The 17,355-nt window shown below is 42.8% G+C and overlaps 1 protein-coding gene across 2 annotated transcripts in view; it reads left to right on the forward strand.

Moving 5' to 3' along the window:
* acsl1a (acyl-CoA synthetase long chain family member 1a) overlaps positions 1–17,355 on the forward strand; it is a 56,225-nt gene that overhangs the window by 19,812 nt on the left and 19,058 nt on the right. Inside the window, exons 3-13 of one of the 2 annotated variants that reach the window (XM_029750182.1) lie at positions 5,581–5,695; positions 6,573–6,637; positions 6,966–7,067; positions 9,560–9,659; positions 10,383–10,558; positions 10,807–10,839; positions 11,038–11,089; positions 12,761–12,834; positions 13,341–13,418; positions 14,131–14,265; positions 14,816–14,950. In XM_029750182.1, the coding sequence (XP_029606042.1) occupies positions 5,581–5,695; positions 6,573–6,637; positions 6,966–7,067; positions 9,560–9,659; positions 10,383–10,558; positions 10,807–10,839; positions 11,038–11,089; positions 12,761–12,834; positions 13,341–13,418; positions 14,131–14,265; positions 14,816–14,950 (1,065 nt within the window). Of the gene's footprint in view, positions 1–5,580; positions 5,696–6,572; positions 6,638–6,965; positions 7,068–9,559; positions 9,660–10,382; positions 10,559–10,806; positions 10,840–11,037; positions 11,090–12,760; positions 12,835–13,340; positions 13,419–13,462; positions 13,541–14,130; positions 14,266–14,815; positions 14,951–17,355 lie in introns of both variants that reach the window. The other variant, XM_029750183.1, reaches the window with a different exon arrangement.

Here is a 17,355-nt window from a genome sequence, read left to right on the forward strand (position 1 = left end):
AGATTTGTCCGTCAGACTGCCAGATGATGAAGAGTGATTCAACACTCCAGAGAACGCGTTTCTACTGCTCCAGAGTCAAATGGCGGTGAGCTTACACCACTCCAGCCAACGCTTGGCATTGCGCATGGTGATCTTAGGCTTGTGTGCGACTGCTCGGCCATGGAAACCCATTTCATGAAGCTACCGAAGAACAGTTCTTGTGCTGGTGTTGCTTCCAGAAGCAGTTTGGAACTTGGTAGTGAGTGTTGTAACCGAGGACAGACAATTTGTTTGCGCTTCAGCATTCGCCGGTCCCGTTCTGCGAGCTTGTGTGTCCTTCCACTTCGCGGCTGAGCCGTTGCTCCTAGACATTTCCACTTGACAGTAACATCACTTACAGTTGGCCGGGCCAGCTCTAGTAGGACAGTAATGTAACTGACTTGTTGGAAAGGTGGCATCCTAGGACAGTGCCACGTTGAAAGTCATTGAGCTCTTCAGTAAGGCAATTCTACTGCCAATGTTTGGCTATGGATATTGCATGGCTTGTGTGCTCAATTATTTTTTTTTGTCTTTTTAAAACAAAAATCTTAATTTTTTTATACACATGTCAGCAATGGGTGTGGCTGAAATAGCCAAATCCACTAATTTGAAGGGGTGTCCACATACGTGCGTGTAGTGCCTTCGGAAAATATTCAGACCCCTTGACTTTTTCCACATTTTGTTTCATTACAGCCTTATTATAATATGGATTATAAAAAATCCTCAGCAATCTACACACAATACCTTACAATGACACATTTAAAATAGATTTTTATAAATTATTGCTAACTATTTACCCCAAAAAATGCCATATTTACGTAAGTATTCAGACTCTTTTCTATGGGACTTGAAATTTAATCTCCGGTGGATCCTGTTTCCATTGAGGATCCTTGATGTTTCTACAACTTGATTTGGAGTCCGCCTGTGGTAAATTCAATTCATTGGACATGATTTGGAAAGGCACACACCTGTCTATATAAGGTCCCACAGTTGACAGTGCATGTCAGCGGAAAAACCAAGCCATGATGTCGAAGGAATTGTCCGTAGAGCTATGAGACAGGGTTGTGTCGACACAGATCTGGGGATGGGTACCAAAAAATTTCTGCAGCATTGAAGGTCCCAAGAACACAGTGGCCTCATCATTCTTAAATGGAAGAAGTTTGTAACCACCAAGACTCTTCCTAGAGCTGGCCGCCCAGCCAAACTGAGCAATTGGGGGTGAAGGGCCTTGGTCAGGGAGGTCACTCTGACAGAGCACTAGAGTTCATCCGCAGCACTCCACCAATCAGGCCTTTATGGTAGAGTGGCCAGACGGAAGCCACTCCTCAGTAAAAGGCACATGACAGCCCGCTTGGACTTGGCCAAAAGGTATCTCAAGACTTTCAGACCATGAGAAACAAAATGTTCTGTTCTGATGAAACCAAGATTAAACTATTTTGCCTGAATGCCAAGCGTCACATTTGGAGGAAACCTGGCACCATTCCTACGGTGAAGCATGGTGGTGGCAGCATGCTGTGGGGATGTTTTTCAGGGACTGGGAGACTAGTCAGGATCAAGGGACGGCTGAACAGAGAAAAGTACAGAGATCCTTGATGAAAACCTGCACACAGCCAAGACAATGCAGGAGTGGCTTTGGGACAAGTCTCAATGTCCTTGATTGGCCCAGCTAGAGCCTGATCTTGAACCTCTCTGTAGAGACCTGAAAATAGCTGTGCAGCGACGCTCCCCATCCAACCTGACAGAGCTTGAGAGGCTCTGCAGAGAAGAAGAATGGGAGAAACTTCCCAAATACAGGTTTGCCAAGCTTATAGCGTCATATCCAAGAAGACTCGAGGCTGTAGTTGCTGCCAAAGGTGCTTCAACAAAGTACTGCGTAAAGGGTCTGAATAGTAATATTTCCATTTTGTATTTGTTATAAATTTGCACAACATTTTTTTGCTTTGTCATTATGGGTATTGTGTGTAGGTTTATGGGGAATGAAACATATATATATATATATTTTTTTTTTTTTTTTTTTAAGAATAAGGCGTAAGAAAATGTGAAAGTCAAGGGGTCTGAATACTTTCTGAATGCACTGTATAATGTATGCTCAAAGATTCATCCACCCAGGACTTATCCATCAACATTAAGGAATATGCATTGTAAGTCACAGGCTTCATTAGGAAATGTGTTGGTTATACTCACAATAACAATCCGGACATCATACCCCAACCAAAATCCCTGAATAAATGAAGATATCTGTACAATGCTGAGAGCTCATTCTGCAAGGGTCAATGTCAGCAGAGCGAACCCCAATGACTCGGTGGCACGTGACTCGTACAAGACAGGCAGTTAAGAGCTCTGTAAATCTATTAGAGACGCAAAAAGACAACATATGTTCGACAGCTACGCTTGTCGCATGTGGTAAGGACTACAGACTACAAAAGCAAATCCATCTGTGTGGTTCCCATAGAAGCCTCCCTCCCAGACAAGCTTAACAGTCTATGGTTGCTTTGAGGCAGAAAATACTGAGCCATCCAGGAAGACTCTCGCTGCTCCGGACGTCCAGGTGCTTTCGTTCACTGAGGCTGACGTGAGAAACTCTCGAATGAATACTCAGTCGCCTGCCCAGATGGCATCCCTGGCCAGTGTGTGCTGACCAGCTGGTGGGCGTCTTCTCGGACATCTTCAACCTGTCCCAGGCTGTAGTGCCCACCAACTTTAAGGAGGCCACCATCGTCCCGGTGCCCAAAGGAAAAACAAGGTGACATGCCCAAGACTCTCGCCCCGTTGCACTCACCATCGGTCGTCATGAAGTGCTTCGAGAGGCTTGTCAGGGCCCACATCAAGGCCAGAATGCCAGGCACACTCCAATTTGCCTACCGCTCCAACAGATCCACAGAAGATGCCTTTTCCATCTCTATTTACACGACCATAACACATCTGGACAAGATTAACTCCTATGTGAGAATGCTGGTCATTGACTACAGTTCAGCATTCAACACTATTGTTCCCACCAAGCTCAGAACCCTGAGTCGTCTGGATACCACCCTCTGCAACTGGATCCTGGACTTCCTGACCGGCAGGCAGACCACAAGCTATGAGGATCGGCAACAATACCTCCTTCACACTGACTCTTGAAGCAGCGGCCCACCAGGGGTGTGTTCTCAGTCCTCTGCTGTTCACCCAGAACTGCGTGGGTTTGCACGACACCAATTGCATCAAGTTTGCTGATGACACCATGGTTGTAGGCCTGAACCAACAACAACAAATCAGCCTATAGGGAGGAGGTGAGCTGGCATTGTGGTGTCATGACACCAACCTCTCCCCCAGCGTCAGCAAAACAAAGGAGTTGATTCTTGACTTCAGGAAGCAGAAGAGGAAACATGCCCCAATCCACATCAACGGGACTGCAGTAGAGTCATGTTTTTAAGTTCCTCGGTGTCCACATCACCGAGAACTTGCCATGGACCAATAGCACCATCACTCTATGCGAGAGGGCCCAACAGCGTCCATCACTGGGACCGTGCTTCCACTCATCCAGGACATCTACTCAAAACGGTGCATGAGGAAGGCACTCACATCAAGGACCCCACAACCCCAGCCACAAGCTGTTCTCTCCCTTACTGTCGGGTAGACTGTATCGGAGCATGAGGTCTCGTCCCAACAGGCTCAGAAGCTCTACAAGCCATCAGACTGCTGAACACTTGAACTGGACTGACCATCTGCTCTGATTATATGCAACTTACACACACACACGAGTCCCCCCACCCCTTTTGCCCTCAGAACAGCCTCAGTTCGTTGGGGCAGGGGCTCTACAAGGTGTGGAAAGCGTTCCACAGGGATGCTGGCCCATTTTGACTCCAATGCTTCCCACAGTTGTCTCAAGTTGGCTGGATGTCCTTTGGGTGGCGGACCATTCTTGATACACACGGGAAACTGTTGAGTGTGGAAAAACCCAGCAGCGTTGCAGTTCTTGATACATTGATACACCTGGCACCTACCATACCCTGTTCAAAGGCGCTTAAATATTTTGTCCTGGCAATTCAACCTTTAAATGGCACACATGCACAATCCATGTCTCTGTTGTCTCAAGGCTTAAAAATCCTTCTTTAACCTGCCTCCTCCCCTTCATATATGCTGATTTGAGGTGGATTTAATGTATGTAAGGGATCATAGCGTTCACCTGGTCAGTCTGTCATGGAAAGAGCAGGTGTTCTTAATGTTTTGTGTGCTCCATTCATGCAGTTTATATTCATGCCACACTCTCAGATCACCACTACTGCTACCAGGCTCTATTTATACTGCTCAATTTATATACTTGCCCCATCCTTCTCCAATACACGTGTAAATATTGGACTAAATTGTGCCTTCCTGTATTAGACTTTCTGTTCATATTCTTATCTTTTGTTATTGTTGACTGAACCTGCAAGTAAGCATTTCGTTCGATGTATAACATGCGTTTCCCATGCATATGACTAATAAACTGTGAACCCATGCTATTTGGAGCATGCTCACATGGGTCCTAACATGCCTGTTTTGCACTAAACCATGCTAATGCTAAAGCTGTAGCCAAGTAAATAACCTGAAAGCTGTGCTGATTCTCTTGCTCCATAGAATACTTTTTACTTATCCGTAAGAAAGGTTGTGTGTGTGTGTGTGTGTGTGTGTGTGTGTGTGACCGAACTGCCATTTATAAATGTGACACACAACCACGATGATCAAGTTTCTGTCTGTCAAGTCGGCCTGAATTGTCTCATTGTGACCGAAATAGGATCTGGGGAGTACCTTTGGATGTTTGGCTTATTTCAGCAAGCTACATAAAAGCGATTCCTGAGTGTAGCAGCTAGGCCACTTGCAACATTTTAACACGCGGGTTACACGGAGAGCATGACACCATTTACTCTCTATTTTAGTTAAGGCATGAGACATTTGTTCATGGTTGGTTTGAATGCAGGAGGTTAAGTGTGGAATTATGAAATGTGTATTCAAAATCTTGGTAAAAATATTTCTTGCCTTATTCATTTTTTTCAGAATAACCTTTTTTTTAAAACTTTATAACCATGGTTTTGGGGAGACACACAGTAAGTAAGCATTTTCTTTCTGCCCAGCAGTAACACTTTAATTTCAATCGATCCAGCCCTTGATTCATTGAATCAGCTGTGTTCATACGGTGTTGAACAAAAGCCGGCACATCCTGTGGGCCCCAGGACCAAGATTGAATACAACTGCTCTAATTGAGTGATGGGCATTGAATCTTCCCCCTGCAAGGACTGGTGTGGATGCATGCCTTTGTTCCAGCCAAGCAGTTACTATTCTACTAATCACCTAACCATAATCTTCAATTAAGAATTTGGTTATTTGAATTAGGTGTGTTGCTGCTTGGCTAGAACAGAATTCTGCACACACACCAGCCCTCACAGGGTAAGACTGTCCTGTCCACCCCAGTTCTAAGTGGATCAGTTATTTCAGTGGCACACCTGGGTCCTGTTTAGTAGGGCACACTGTAGCAAAATATTTTTTAGCGATTTGCATTTCAAAATGTTCTTAGGACCCAACTTAACTATGTCTCTCTCCTAACAGGGTGACGGTTACGTCAGGCGGTCCATTCTGAATAACGACGATGAGCACATGACGCACTACTACAGTGACGCGCGGACCATGTACGAAGTATTCCTCAGAGGCATGCGGGTGTCCAGTGAGTACTCGTCAACAAACACGTTTTCTTTTCTTTTTTTGGGGGGGGTGGTGGTATATTTTTATTTTCTTTATTTAGTTGAGGTGTAGACTCAAAGGACAACAGGCATGCAGCAACAGACAAGTCATAGTCTTAATAGTAAGCAATCTTATTAGTAAATCAGTATTTTGATAGTTAATTTGAATAATATACAATTGAGGGAGATGTATGTTACGCTGATGAAAATAGTCTGTGTATATATTGCAACAACATGGCAAGGTAAACCACAACACAATGATTTGATGATGGCAATGTGCCTAATTCAATTGAAATCACCACATGCCATATTATACAGTTTGTTATCATAGCCTGAAACTACCTCTAGGAATTTAGGGATTCTTACAACTTTTTCATTAAAGTTGTTCTACTAAAACTTTTTGTCTGCATTATGCTATTATTTTCAGCAGCACACTATTGGTATGTGTGCATTATTCTCTGCAAGATTGGTACAATCCTGCCGAACTATGGTTGTAACCAGACCTAGGTTCAAATACTACTTAATCTTTCAAATACTTTTAGCCTTAGCTTTTGTCTGCCTGGAGCACCAGATGGAAGGATTTGCTCGTAGTATTTTAACCCTGGGGCGGTTCTAACTGACTTGTGGCTTATCATAAAATCAACTTGTATTGGTCGCGTACACAGATTTGCAGGTGCAGCAAAATGGTTATGTTCCGAGGGCCAACACTGGAGTAATATTTAGCAATGCAAACAAAATTCTACAACTTTTGTATTAAGTTGTGAGAAGAATATTGTATAAGGACCATGGTTTTCCATCAGTAAGCATGTAGAGAACCGAAGTGAGTTTGTCGCCACAAGGGCACTGTCTTTTACTTTCCAGATGATGGGCCCTGTCTAGGATCAAGAAAACCCAACCAGCCTTACGAGTGGCTGTCATACCGAGAGGTGAGCTATACTACCATTTTTAATAAATTATTTTTAGATGGAAAAAGTAGTTCCAGTTGGTTTGTCTTTGAGCAACGGACTTTAGACATTTTACAGCTTATTTGGTTAATTAGTTCGTTCTTCAGTCAGTTTTAACAATTAACTGAATAGGATATATATCTATCTATCATTAACAAGTGAGAGATTTGCCTAGTGCCCATCTTTATATAGATGTTTTACTTTTTTTATCTTTGTAATTCATAACAATGAATTCCCTCAAACCGGTATGGATCATATGATTGTTCAAATGGGGAAAAGTAAGAGCGTCTTTGCTATTTGTTTTGTGAAGGTTGCAGACAAAGCCGAGTGCATTGGCTCGGCTCTCCTTCACAGGGGGCACTCCCAGACTGGAGACAAGCATATTGGCATCTTTTCCCAGAACAGGCCAGAGGTAAGAGGAATGAGCAGCAATAATTCTTTCTCTCCCTCTTTCTTGCACACTCTTGCTTTCACTTGTGCGCACATCCCCTTTTACATATTCACTGGCTAAGTCTGAATACCTGTGCTTGCGTTCTAAATAAACTCAGCAAAATAAAAAAAGTCCTCACTGTCAACTTTGTTTATTTTCAGCAAACTTAACATGTAAGTATTTGTATGAACATAACAAGATTCAACAACTGAGACAAACTGAACAAGTTCCACAGACAACTAACAGAAATTGAATAATGTGTCCCTGAACTAAGGGGGGTCAAAATCAAAAGTGACAATCAGTATCTGGTGTGGCCACCAGCTGCATTAAGTACTGCAGTGCATCTCATGGAGTGCACCAGATTTGACAGTTCTTGCTGTGAGATGTTACCCCACTCTTCCACCAAGGCACCTGCAAGTTCCCGGACATTTCTGGGGGGGGAATGGCCCTAGCCCTCACCCTCCGATCCAACAGGTCCCAGACATGCTCAATAGGATTGAGATCGGGCTCTTCGCTGGCCATGGCAGAACACTGACATTCCTGTCTTGCAGGAAATCATGCACAGAACGAGCAGTATGGCTGGTGGCATTGTCATGCTGGAGGGTCATGTCAGGATGAGCCTGTATGAAGGGTACCACATGAGAGAGGAGGATGTCTTCCCTGTAATGCACAGCGTTGAGATTGCCTGCAATGACAAAAAGCTCAGTCCGATGATGCTGTGAAACACCACCCCAGACCCTGACTGACCCTCCACCTCCAAATCGATCCCGCTCCAGAGTACAGGCCTCGGTGTAACGCTCATTCCTTCAACGATAAACGCGAATCCGACCATCACCCCTGAGACAAAACCGCGACTCGTCAGTGAAGAGCACTTTTTGCCAGTCCTGTCTGGTCCAGCGACGGTGGGTTTGTGCCCATTGTCTGGTGAGGACCTGCCTTACAACAGGCCTACAAGCCCTCAGTCCAGCCTCTGTCAGCCTATTGTGGACAGTCTGAGCACTGATGGAGGGATTGTGTGTTCCTGGTGTAACTCGGGCAGTTGTTTTTGCTAATCAGTACCTGTCCCGCAGGTGTGATGTTCGGATATACCGATCCTGTGCAGGTGTTACTATGTGTGGTCTGCCACTGCGAGGATGATCAGCTGTCCATCCTGTCTCCCTGTAGCGCTGTCTTAGGCGTTTCACAGTACGGACATTGCAATTTATTGCCCTGGCCACATCTGCAGTCCTCATGCCTCCTTGCAGCATGCCTAAGGCACATTCACGAGGATGAGCAGGGACCCTGGGCATATTTCTTTTGGTGTTTTTCAGTCAGTAGAAAGGCATCTTTAGTGTCCTCTAAGTTTTCATAAATGTGACCTTAATTGCCTATCTGGCTGTTAGTGTCTTAACGACCGTTCCACAGGTACATGTTCATTAATTGTTTATGGTTCATTGAACAAACAGAGACAGGACGGACAGCTGATCTTCCTTGCAGTGGCAGACCACATGTAGCAACACCTGCACAGGATCGGTACATCAGAACATCACACCTGCGGGACAGGTACAGGATGGCAACAACTGCCCGAGTTGCACCATGAACGCACAATCCCTCCATCAGTGCTCAGACTGTCCGCAATAGGCTGGACTGAGGGCTTGTAGGCCTGTTGTAAGGCAGATCCTCACCAGACATCACCGGCAACAACGTCGCCTATGGGCACAAACCCACCGTCGAAGGAATGAGCGTTACACCGAGGCCTGTACTCTGGAGCGGGATCGAGGTGGAGGGTCCGTCATGGTCTGGGGCGTTGTTTCACAGCATTGTCGGACTGTGCTTGTTGTCATTGCAGGTGATCTAAATGCTGTGCGTTACAGGGAAGACCTCCTCCCTCATGTGGTACCCTTCATGCAGGCTCATCCTGACATGACTTTCCAGCATGACAATGCCACCACGCACAGAACGAGCAGTATGGCTGATTTCCCGCAAGACAGGAATGTCTGTGTTCTGCCATGACCAGCGAAGAGCCCGGATCTCAATCCCATTGAGCACGTCTGGGACCTGTTGAATCGGAGTGTAAGGGCTAGGGTCATTCCCCCCCAGAAATGTCTGGGAACTTGCAGGTGCCTTGGTGGAAGAGTGGGGTAACATCTCACAGTAAGAACTGGCAAATCTGTTGCAGTCCATGAGGAGGAGATGCACTGCAATACTTTGTATCTGGTGTTGCCACCAGCTGCATTGACTGTTACTTTTGATTTTGACCCCCCCCCCCCTTTGTTCAGGGACACATTATTCAATTTCTGTTAGTCACATGTCTGTGGCAGTTGTTTAGTTTGTCTGTTGAAAATTATGTTCATACAAATACTTAGACATGTTAAGTTTGCTGACAATAAATGCAGTTGACTGTGGGGACGTTTCGGACAATGATTTCGGACCCGGCGTCAAACCTTGATAAAATCTTACCCCTGTACTGATGTTATCCATGTCCTCTCCTACAGTGGACCATTTCAGAGCTGGCCTGTTACACATACTCCCTGGTGTGTGTACCACTGTATGACACGCTAGGCCTCGAGGCCATTGAATACATCATCAACCAAGGTATGTCGCAGGGAAACCAGAAACACCATTTGGAACAAGGTCACAAAAGTGCGGCCTGATATCCAAAATCGATCCCTAGACTTTTCTTTAGAAATAGAATTGCTAGAACAGGAAAAGCCCCTTAGTCTATGGCAATTTTACTCATGAATACCACACACACAATATTCTATATGATGGCAGTTATTTAGAGCTGAATGGGTTAGATTCAAGTAATATGGTAGAAGTTCCAATTCAAAAAGCAAGGTCGGGCTATTACGTAGTTCTTACACCTATTGAATCCTTCCAGATCTACATGTGCTAAGGGGCTACAGTAGCTACATTCCACACTGTTAAACATGTCGGTCTTGGCTTCCTCACCAGCTGTAGAATGAACTAGTATCAACCAGCAGACACGGCGGCCCTCAAATATTTGTATATGATATAGAAGTTATACTTTCAAATATTACTTTAGTTTGTCATAAACTTGTTATGAAGCATTATGATGCACTGAAATCTCACAATAACACTAAAAACGTAAAAGATGTAATCTGCATAAACTGTCATTAGATGACAAGTCATGGTTATGTCACTGTTGTAGGCATTATACAAGAACATTCAATTAATGTGTAACTAAATTAATTTCTCAGGACAAAAGACAGGACTATACCTCACACCCTTACGACCATCACGGAACATAAAAAATAAGCTGACAAAAAATAACCCAGTGCCATCCCATGTTTTTAGCCGCCGTCTCTACAGTGATCTGCGACTTGGCGGACAAAGCGCGGCTCATCCTGGACTGCGTGAGGGGTAAGGAGCACACATTGAAGACCATCGTGCTCATGGAGGCCTTCGACGAGGAGCTGGTGGACCGCGGGCAGCAGAGCGGCATCGAGATCCTTAGCCTGAAGGATGTGGAGGTAAGCTCTAAAATGTAATGTACTTCTATGTTCACAGTATTCACGTTTTGCAAAAGCTCTTATCCAGAGGCTCATTGAGAACCAGCTTGTTCGAGCAGGGTCCTCATTTTGATCTGTTCTCCAGTTTTGTTTGGTTATGCATATCCCAGCTATGTTTTCTTATGTTAGTAAGCTAATGTTTCAATGCGGGAAAAATGTAACTGAAGTGTGTTTTAATGTTTTCTTTACGGTTTCTTTGTCACTCTCAGGCTGTTGGCAAAGCCCACTACCACCAGCCATTGGTGAGTAGGACTGTACAAATCCATATTGCAGTTCATTCAAACAGTGGTGATTTTAATGAATCCCAAAGAAACAAATAATATTAGTAGGTTATTACTCTGTCCTTACTATGTTATTTGTTTGTGACTATCTGGTATGTCTGTACTGTTAAAATAACGTGCTACTAGTTCGCTCTTAAATCTCTTTATGGTCTGCTATAGCCCCCAACACCAGAGGACCTGGCACTCATCTGCTTCACTAGTGGAACCACAGGTGTGTGTGCATTAATTCTGCTTTCATGTCATTACTCTGTATTTCAGAATTTGCATATCCCACATTAAACCAATCAAATGTATTTTATAAAGCTTTTTTTTACACCGGTAGTTGTCACAAATTGCTTTACAGCTTCTACCCCCAAGGCATAAGAGTGCTGAACAATGAATTAAATGGCCACCCGGACTATTTGCATTGACCCCCCCCCCCCCCCTTGTTTTACACTGCTGCTACTCGCTGTTTATTATCTATGCATAGTCAACACTTTACCCCTACCTACATGTACAAATTACCAGTGGTGGAAAAAATTACCCAATCCTATTTGAGTAAAAGTATTTGGTTTTCAATATACTTAAGTATCAAAAATACATGTAATTGATCAAATATATTTTAAGTATCAAAAGTATTAATAATTTCCAATTCCTTATATTAAGCAAACCAGACAAAACCATGTTCTTGTTTTTTTTTTTTATTACTTACAGATAGCCAGGGGCACGCTCCAACGCTTAGACATAATTTACAAATAAATGATAAGATTGTGAATTGGACCATTTTCCTGTCCTGCTAAGCATTCAAAATGTAACAAGTGCTTTTAGGTGTCAGGGAAAATGTAAGGAGTAAAAGGTACATCATTTTGTTTAGGAATGTAGTGAAGTAAAAGTTGTCAAAAATATAAATAGTAAAGTACAGATACTTAAGTACTTTACACCACTGCAAATTACCTCGGCTAACCTGTACCCCTGCCCATTAACTCGTTACCGGTACCCCCTGTATATAGCCTCGTTATTACTTTTTATTTTATTTAGTAAATATTTTCTTAATTCTATTTCTTGAACTGCATTGTTGGTTAAGGGCTTGTAAGTAAGCATTTCACGGTAAGGTCTACACCTGTTGCATCAGAGCATGTGACAAATAAAATATGAATTGATTTGAGATAGAATAAGCAATGCAGAGGTAGAAGTACTGTGGCCAGGTAAAACTCATTGGAAGGCAGGAACGGGAAGAAACCTAGAGGGGTGACCAGTCCTCTTCTCGCTGTACCGGGTAGATTTAGATGCACTATTGTAAAGTGGTTGTTCTACTGGATATTATAGGTGAATGCACCAATTTGTAAGTCGCTCTGGATAAGAGCGTCTGCTAAATGACTTAAATGTAATGTAAATGTAGAGATTTAAGAGTACCATTAAGGCCATTAAGTACCATTTAAGGCCAGATTTGTTTTACCAAGATAGGGGAATATCCATAATGGCTATAGAGGGTTCAAACACTTCAAGACTGTCAGGCTTTTCATAGTCAAGGATTCAAAGTAGGGAGAGTAGACATTTTTAAAAGTATGAACAGTCTTATTTCAAAAGCAACACAGTAGAAAAATAGGCCAGTACACTGACATGTATAATGTAATACAAATAGTATGATAGTCAAGTGTGAAGTAACACTCACTGACATACTGTGTACATGCATGATCAGGAGGATGTGTGTTACACTTGGACCCTCGTGACAAGAATGATCCAGTTTATGAAAAATGGTACTAATCCGTTGTTTCCATGAATGGAGACTCTCCCACACACATGAATTACTGACTCTTTTTATTAGTGATATTGTGTACTGGAAATGTGAAGCATCTAACCTTCAAGATTTAATAAATGGTCACTTGTTTTCTTTTACTCCCAGGAAACCCAAAGGGTGGAATGCTTACACATGGCAATGTTATCGCCAATTGTGCTGCTTTCATCAAGATAACAGAGGTAAACTAACCACCTTTTTGATTAATTTGTTCCTTGAATGGCTTATCAAAGGAATTGTACGCATTGTGAATATCAAAATAAATATAGGTATCGTGAAACTATCAGAAGTGCTTTCTTATAACAGTAAGTAGAATTTATTCAACCTGGTAACAATAGAAAACAAGTTCTTATTTGCAATAACAAACCTGGCTTAAAAACAGCAATTTTTATCTTAACATTTGCCTCTGCTTAGATGGGCAAGTAAAACAAAATGGGCACTTATTATGCTTAGTGTCATGTTAATATGTACTGTTGTATTCCACAATGTGTGGAAAGCTGCTATTTTCCAAGCCTTCTTTGCACTTCCTTACCACCCCCCTGCTAAATGCCCTTTAAAATCCAGTCAGTTATTTTTTTTCTCGCTCTTGTTCCTCAATCTTCATGTTGACTTTGACTTTCCTGTCTGTCCTCTCCTATCCGTTCCCTTTTTTCCCTTCCATATCTTTTTCCGCTCTGTGTCTACTCAGAGCGTACTCAAGCCCAGCACTAAGGATGTGCTCATCTCCTTCCTGCCATTGGCCCACATGTTTGAGAGGGTTTTTGAGGTAATGCAATGCCTGACGCGGGTGGGTGTGTGTGTCTTCCGCAGGTGCACTGCATGCTGAACCTCCATGACATTCACATGTCCTACCTACCTCTAGCACACATGTTTGAGAGGGTAGTGGAGGTACGTACTGAAACTGATAGAATGACGAGAAGCAGGAACCCCTCGTTTCAATTCACCCTTGTTAAATCTGAGACTGCAAGGATTGACCATCCATGATATCAAAATTAGTTTTAACCTTGTTTTGTGACTATATAGTGTTTTGTTTACATTTTCTTTGTTTATAAACTAAAAAGTTAAACATGTATTGTAAATGTTTATCAGCACAGCATTATGACAGCATTTTATAAACTGCAGCTTATTTTGGATTCTGATGGGGTATGACAGTTGGACTAAGTTTCAGGCATAAGTGACATTCTTCAAGAATCATTGTGTGTGTGTGTGTGTATAGATAAATATAATTAATTTAAAAGGCCCAGAATGGATGTAGCAATCGCAAGTTGCCTTTTTTTTAATACACTTAATGTCAAATAATTGAACTTAGCTTGATTTAGTTTGCCCGCTACCATGGAACCAATAGAATAGTCACAAAAGTGCAAACTCAAAGCTAAATCACCTAAAATATATTGGAACATATTTGACACGTGTACTTGACAGTTAACGGACACTTCCTTTTTCGTCTGCCTCCTTCTCACACCTCCACCCTTCTCCAGGGAGTGATCCTGGTGCACGGTGCACGGATTGGCTACTTTCAGGGGGACATTCGGCTCCTGATGGACGACCTGAAGACCCTGCAGCCAACAGTCTTCCCTGTCGTCCCCCGTCTGCTCAACCGCATGTTTGACAAGGTCAGATATACTGTAGACCCTGAGGGATGTTTATGACAATAATATGACCATATCATTTAGTACCAGTAGCTGGATTTATTTTAATGGGACATGCATAAAAGATGAATACAAAAATGTCTTGGAATAGTTGTACATGTGTATCAAAACCTTATTTAAAGCATGGGTGGGTGTGGGCAATGGTATGTAAACCAAGACGCTTCATAAACATTGCAGAGGTGGGTTGGACTGAATTCGACCACAAAGGTTTCAAATAGCTCCATGGCCTAGATTGCTTTGGGGTTTGATAAGTTGTTGAATACTCTCTTCTTTGGAGAATGGGTGGTAGGTAGCCCAGAGGTCAGACAGGTGGACCAGTAGCTGGACAGGCACTGGTTCAAATCCTGGGCTGGGCTATAAAAGAGCAAACTGAACTGTCAACCAATGGGCTGCTGCTTTCCAGATTGTTGCTATCCATTGCCCTTGATGAAGGCACAAGGTTGGGAGCTGGGCATAAGACCAATATCCTTTGCAAGACAAATGAATAAGATTATTTTTCATCTCTCCTTCAAAGATCTTCGGACAGGCCAACACGCCACTGAAAAGATGGCTGCTGGTTTTCGCCTCCAGGAGGAAGCATGCAGAGATGATGAATGGCGTAGTCAGGAAGGACAGCTTGTGGGACAAGCTCATCTTCCAAAAAGTCCAGGTACCCATGGATAGGCACCTGATGATCGTGCTAGAAAGGACAATGTTGTAACTTATATGAGCTAAGTTTAGGTTTCGGGTTCTGGGTGAGGGTTAAGGACGGCAGGTAGCCTAGTGGTTAGAGCGTTGGGCCAGTAGCCGAAAGGTTGCTGGATCGAATCCCCGAGCTGACAAGGTAAAAATCTGTTAAATAAAAAAAAAAAAAACATTTTTAGGATTGTGGGCATCGTAAAGACGAGGGTTAATGGTAAAAACAATTGGTGGTAAGAAAGTGCCACACATTAGCATTTTTCATCATGGCAAACTTGTATGAAGCATTATAATGTAACCCTTAAAAGGATTAGCCCCTTTTTTTTAACATTTTCGCCTGAAATGACATACCCAAATCTAACTGCCTGTAGCTCAGGCCCTGAAGCAAGGATATGCATATTCTTGGTACCATTTGAAAGGAAACACTTTGTAGTTTACAGAAATGTGAAAGGAATGTAGGAGAATAGAACACATTAGATCTGGTTAAAAAAACTAAATTGGACCATCTTTGAAATGCAAGAGAGGCCATAATGTATTATTCCAGCCCAGGTGCAATTTAGATTTTGGCCATGGGATGGCATCAGTGTATGTCGAAGGTTTTAGACTGATCCATTGCACTTCTGTTCAAAATGTTGTATCAAGCCTGCCCAAATGTGCCTAATTTGTTTATTAATAACTTTTCATGTTCAAAATTGTGCACTCTCCTCAAACAATAGCATGGTATTCGTTCACTGTAATAGCTACTATAAATTGGACAGTGCAGTTATATTAACAAGAGTTGACTCTGTCTGCCAATATCAGATATGCCTATGTCCTGAGAAATGTTCTTGTTACTTACAACCTCAGGCTAATGCCATTAGCCTGTGTTAGCTCAACCATCCCGTGGAAGGGACACCGATCCCGAAGAAGTTTGATTGGGGGGAAAAATGTACAACCCAGAGGATAACATGTTGTTTCCAACATCGTCCCCGATTGAATGCCCCCACACAGACCCCAAAATCGAAAAATACTTTATCTTAAGGTTGTGTCTATTGCAGTGGTTCTCAATTGGTTTTGCCTCTGGACCCATATTGAACCAGGTTGTTTGTCGCGACCCATTATTCGCATTGCAAAGAATAATTGCTCGACATGCAATCTGTAAAACTATACTAAACAAAAATATAGATGCAAAAATGAGTTACAGTTCAGATAAAGAAATCAGTCAATTGAAAAAAATATATATTATGCCCTAAATTATGGATTTCACAAGAGTGGGCAAGGGCACAGCCATGGTTCGGCCTGATAAGGCATAGGCCCACCCACTGGGGAGCCAGGCCCAGACAATCAGAATTTGTTTTTCTCTACAAAAGGGCTTTATTATAGACCGACGAACCCGCAGGTGAAGAAGCCAGATGTGCCGGTCCTGGGCTGGTGTGGTTGCACGCGAGTCTGGTTGACGTACTGCCAAATCCTCTAAAACAACGTTGGATGCGGCTTATGGTAGAGAATTAACATTAATTGGACATTTCTGCAGTCAGCATGCCAATTGCATGCACCCTCAACTGCATATTTTAGTGGCCTTTTATTGTCCTCAGCACAAGGTGGACCTGTGTAATGATCATGCTGTTTTAATCAGCTTCTTGATAAGCCATACCTTGTCAGGTGGATGGATTATCTTGGCAAAGGGGAAATGCTCACTAACAGGGATGTGCACACAACTTGAGCGAGAGAAGCTTAATGTGTGTATGGAACATTTCTGGGTTATTTTATCTCCACTCATGAAACATGGGACCAACACTTTACATGTTACGTTTTTATATACATTTTTCTGTCTGTTTTAAATGCTGTATTGATATTAAATGTAGAAATTTCATGACATGGGAACAACATTCCCACCACTTTCATTGTTAGTAATTCCTATTTGCCCATATTCTTGATCAGTGACGATTTTAGCATGTAAATCTTGGTGGAAGACTCCCCACAATTATTATTTTTTTAATGCTTGGCAGCAAAGCCGCTACACAACACAGCACTAAACAATACATTAATTGCGCTATAATGGTGAAAAACAGTGCCCACAAACTTAGAGCCTACACAAAGCTGTCCCAACAGCAGTCCCAAAGCCAGGTGTAGTAGCAGTGGTAAGGTTGTCTTGAACTCACTGAAGTCTGAAATTTCCAAGTTTCCAGTTGTTTTGAATGCAGCAGAAGTCATGCTGGATTGACAGCATGGCCAATGTTGAATGTTTATCCCTTTAAGCTTGGAAAAGACTCTTAAACCCAGACTTGGCCCACACACCAACTCCACTGAATAGCAGGCTAGTGACTGCTTAGCAGATGCTTGCAGTTAGCCACTAATTCCTTCCAAACCACTCATTGTTGAATTTGTGATTTTCAA

Source organism: Salmo trutta, chromosome 4, assembly GCF_901001165.1.
Source record: "Salmo trutta chromosome 4, fSalTru1.1, whole genome shotgun sequence".
Lineage (NCBI taxonomy): Eukaryota > Metazoa > Chordata > Actinopteri > Salmoniformes > Salmonidae > Salmo > Salmo trutta.